General features: G+C 35.6%; 1 protein-coding gene across 1 annotated transcript in view; it reads right to left on the bottom strand.

The window, feature by feature from the left end:
• LOC107566374 (protein phosphatase inhibitor 2-like) overlaps positions 1-3,721 on the bottom strand; it is a 23,379-nt gene extending 19,658 nt beyond the window's left edge. The window contains exon 1 of the mRNA XM_016251812.1: positions 3,350-3,721. Coding sequence (XP_016107298.1) covers positions 3,350-3,477 — 128 coding nt within the window. The 5' untranslated portion in view covers positions 3,478-3,721. The remainder of the gene's footprint in view (positions 1-3,349) is intronic.
• Between the last annotated feature and the right edge of the window lie 986 nt (positions 3,722-4,707).

Genomic DNA, 4,707 nt, shown 5'->3' with positions numbered 1-4,707 from the left:
GGGGGGGGGGGGGGGGTTATATGTGTTTTAGTTTCTCTCACTCTGCAGTAACTCATTTAAACTTAACGGGATTGAAAAATATACTGTAGTATTCTGTAGCAAACCTAGGGTTGCAAAAAGGTGGGAAATTCCCAGTAAATTTCGGAAACATTCCAGAAATTTTGGAAACTTCCCAACTTTTTTTGACAAAGGCCAATATATTGGACAAAATTTGGCATTTTTTAAATTGTCAGCATCGGCCGCTAAGTTACTGTTTGTCCGATGTCTCAGAAGTGGGACTTTTACTTTGACAGCGATGTAAATGCCAAATCCCATTCTTTGTCTGCATTACTTTACTGCCTCTGTTCAACAGTTTTCTCTAATACACTATTATTAGATTATTTATTTATTTCATTATAAATTTTAAATTAACACTCTGACATCATTTCATTCTTTGTTTGTTGTGGGACAAGAGAAATATTATAATATTATACTACAATGAATAATACTTTAGTTATCGAGTAGTTAGGTGCATCAATTAATTTTTTTTTTTTTTTTTTAAATAGTGTCTAATTTAGTGTCACTGCAGTCTGCTCAGTTGTCTCACAGGACAGGAATTCAGTAATAAGTGCCATTCTTACAGTGTGTCCTATTTTCCTAAGAGTGGGAGAGCTGGATTCAAGAACAATGTCTTCTGGCGAGAGAGGAATAGGAGGCAGAGGAAGCTGGCAAGCCAAAAAGCACACCTACATACATCGACACGAGCCGTACGGACAACACAAGCTCTCCAGAACCAGGAGGTTTTGGACTTCCTTTATCTATGTTTCTGAACATCAAATTTTGGCCGACCTAAAAGCACAAATCAATACATGTGCCGAGTATTGATAAAGCCAGTCGGCTCAGTTAACAAGGAAATGGGATCGGCATTATTTCGGTCGCATCCTTGACATGAGACAACTTCTCTGACTTCCAGGAAAGAAAGTGCATCAGCAGAGAGTCACACTTCCATGACTCCTAAGAGCGTCTCTGGACGAGTGAATGTCAAAACGAATGAGATCAATTTATACAAGCGCCGCCCCCACTCTTCTAATTCTATAAATCTGCAGTGACTGCTGTGTTTCATGATAGCCAGACTGACAGGACAATTGCTGTTATTCCACCTTTGTGTTGACATGTTTTGGTTTGACTTAACCAACTTAACATGAACATGGTTAATATTTTCAGATTTTCTTTAATTACTAAAGAAATACTTTAAAGATGTCAATGCTGGGAATGTCGTTTCACCCAAAAGCCAAAAGAAAGAAAGAAAATATCATGCATAACAATAAGCCTATTTTTAAAAACCAGTGTTATTTTAGTATCATTGATACACTTTGTTTTTTACTTATTTTGAATCTGTTTTTTATTTGTATATTTCGGTTTTCATTTTAGTTCAAGCTGTAGCTAAATTTATTTACATTTTTCCTGTTTTATATATATATATATATATATATATTTTTTTTTTTAAGTTAAATTAAAATGTAAAAAATGTTGTTGAAATAAAAAAAGCTTTTTATTTTAGTTTCAAGTGCTTTTTATGGTTTTAATTTTAGTTTCAGTTTTAATTAACTGCTTAGAACATTAAGATTTTTGTAGTGTGTTATTATAATCATGAATTTTAAGTATGTAGATGGAAAAATATTCTGATCACTACACTTTACTGTACTGTAGGTATATATATATATATATATATATATATATACAAATATTAAAGATTAAGTGAACATTTGAATGAAATGGTGCTTGGTCAGTATTAAACCAAGATTAGATCGCACAGTAATGTGTAAAAACAATCCTCAGGCCGTTGGCGCCCCTCCAGGCCTTTGTTGTAATGCGTAATGTACATTAGCTATTGTTTATAATACATTATGTATTTTAACAATTTTGTTCAATAAAACCATATGATTTCTTGCTTTTGATACTTTATTTGAACTAATTATTATTGCCTCATTGCTATTATATATGTATTTTAAGTCATTTTAAAGGCTATTGTTCACTTACATCTATTTTTATTACCACAAAAAAAGTAATTATAATTATAGGGCCCTATGAAATCGGTTTTACTTCCAAAATCAGTTTTTATTTTTTATTTTTCCATTTTTCTATACTCTGTTTTAACGGTTAAATTACATTTTATTAATCAAAAAGCCTGTCTAATTAATTGAGTTTTACAGTTTTATCTTCACCAAATTCTGTTTTCCATTATTTTCTGCATTCCATTTTAATGGTTCCATTAAATTCTAATAATCAATCTCATAATCATCTCCAATTAATTGACTTTATATATAAAAAAAAATATATATAAAGTTTTTTTTGTTTTTTTTTTCAGAAATACTGCACATTTACATTTTTTCTCCTAAATAAATTCTGGTAAATAACATTTCTGGTAAATACTCCTTTAAAAAGTGTTTTTTGATTTATAATTGTATTATTAGCAGACAAGAACAAGTGGATATGTTGTCATTCTTACACTATAATACTGAACTTTGATTTCAGTGATTTGGACTATGAGACGGACACTTGCTTCTTGCACTTTATGTTGCACTTTACTTTTGCTTTAAAAAAAGGATTTCATAGAAATTTGGATTTCATTTGGTTTAATAAAATATAGTTTAATAAAATATTCTTAAGTGAAATTGTTGATTTTTTTTGTGGGAAATTAATCGTTAAGATTAATCTATCGACTAATTTATCGATTATCGAAGTAAAAATAGTTGTTAGTGACAGCCCTAGAATATATCTATATCTATCTATCTATCTATATATATATATAGAGAGAGAGAGAGAGAAGTAATAAAAACAAGAAATCTAACCAGAATTTTGGCTTAAAAGCAAGTAAAAGTTTGGGGTGAAATAAGTCTCACGAATGCTCTTAGAAGTTTTCTTGAGTGTCCTATTCATATTTAACTTAAATGTCTGCATTTAATAATATTCTTAATAAAACGTTTTATAGAGTTTTTAACGTCATTGTTACCTAATGTATACGCTTGAAAACAACAGCAACACTTCTGCTGCTTGTGAATCCATATTTCACACACACCACTGAGCTGTGCGTGTAGATAACAGGCTCAGAGACGGACTGTAACACAGACGGTCAGTAAACAGGCTGCTGCACTTGTGTTCAATCCAGCAGGACGGTTCTGCTTGACATGACAGGTCAGTGGCTAACCTTTCAGCAGCCCAAGCTACTAACCCAGTAATCTAACTGGAGCAAACCAGTGAAACTCTGCCTAGAGGACTGGTTAAGTGTGCTAGCTCAGGTCAACAACATGTCAGAGGCGCTACAGCCGCCCTGTCTGACTGATTTAAGCCGTTTCACAGACTAGTTACTCACTGCTGGTCGTCTTCAGAGTTGAGAGGGGCTCCTGGTTCTGGGGTGTCCTGGACTGGCTCTTCGGGTCGGGCTTTGATGCTGGATTTGTTCTTCAGGATCCCTTTAATGGGTCGCGGTGCTGCCATAACCGTCAAACCCACCCACAACTCCTCTTTCACACTGTTTACGCCTCAAACTAACGCCTCAAACACGCCGAGGCGCTTCAGAAACAACAGCCTGGCCTAACTTATGAACCGCGGGTGTGGTGCTCGCCTACAAATGAAAGTTAAACGTTGTTTGTGACTACAGTTTGTGATGGTTGACGACTCGATTTCTGCCGGAGCCCTCGCACTTACAGCGAGGAAAGGAAATAGGGCGCCGCAGTCAGGCAATCTCGCGGTCGCTGTTATCGCGAGAGTTGCAGCGTTGCTATAGAAACGTAACTGTATCGTGTCAGGCGACCGTCGCCATGTTTGTTGGGGCTGTGAGGTCAAGCATAGGAGTCGCTCTTGTGCATTTCACCAAGGTAAACTTCATCAGTTCTATCAGTGAGTATCTCATAAATGCGTCGGAGATATCATAATGGATATGAATAGATCTCAGTCAGGGTAGCGCAATATTTGACGGGAATGAAAACGAGGCTGTACAATGAATTGTGCTCAGTGTTGCCAAGTCCGCCGTTTTCCCGCGGAATTTACCTATCGGTAAGCCCCGCCCCTATAGGGTTAGATCTCTGCCACAATTCTGTGGCGAAAGATCATATTTCGAGTGCACAAAAGTGCAATTTCCACGCGCGGGATCTGACTTTTGTGGAGAAAATGTTAGTTTTGCAAAGAAAAAACCATTTTGAGCGCACAAAAATCTATTTTGCATTTAAATAAGTTTTTGGATGTGTGCAGATCTTCTCTTTTGCGCGTGCAACGTTTCACTAGCTTGCTCACCTGATGCCCTCAGTGCTTGCTAAATGCCAACATTTACAATATGCCATAATTCCAGCCAATCAGAGACGAGGCTGCTAAATTATGATTGGCTGCCTTGACAACCAATCACAACATTCCTTGCATTACCACGACAGCAGAAGAGGAAAAATACAGTGCATGCATAGTTGATATTCTGATTATATATTTTTTTCCAAGCACATTTTACCAATTCCAAACGACATCAGTCTTAATAACTTCTATTAATCTTGTATTTAATCACTTATAATCTATATATTATTGTTCATGAAGGCTGGAAGTGAAAAACGCCTTATATTCAGGTGTGCATAATTATTAAGCAGGTTATCTTCTACAGATAAAATCTCGAGATGGACTAAAAATGAACTCCCAAAACTTACTGCCTGGAAGATAAATTCTTCAAACAGTGGTACAAGAGGA

The sequence above is a fragment of the Sinocyclocheilus grahami genome, unplaced genomic scaffold (genome assembly GCF_001515645.1).
Source record: "Sinocyclocheilus grahami isolate Dianchi unplaced genomic scaffold, SAMN03320097.WGS_v1.1 scaffold1071.1, whole genome shotgun sequence".
Classification (NCBI taxonomy): Eukaryota; Metazoa; Chordata; class Actinopteri; order Cypriniformes; family Cyprinidae; genus Sinocyclocheilus; species Sinocyclocheilus grahami.
The sequence above is the reverse complement of the archived record's forward strand: the minus strand, read 5'-3'. Positions and strand labels throughout refer to the sequence as shown.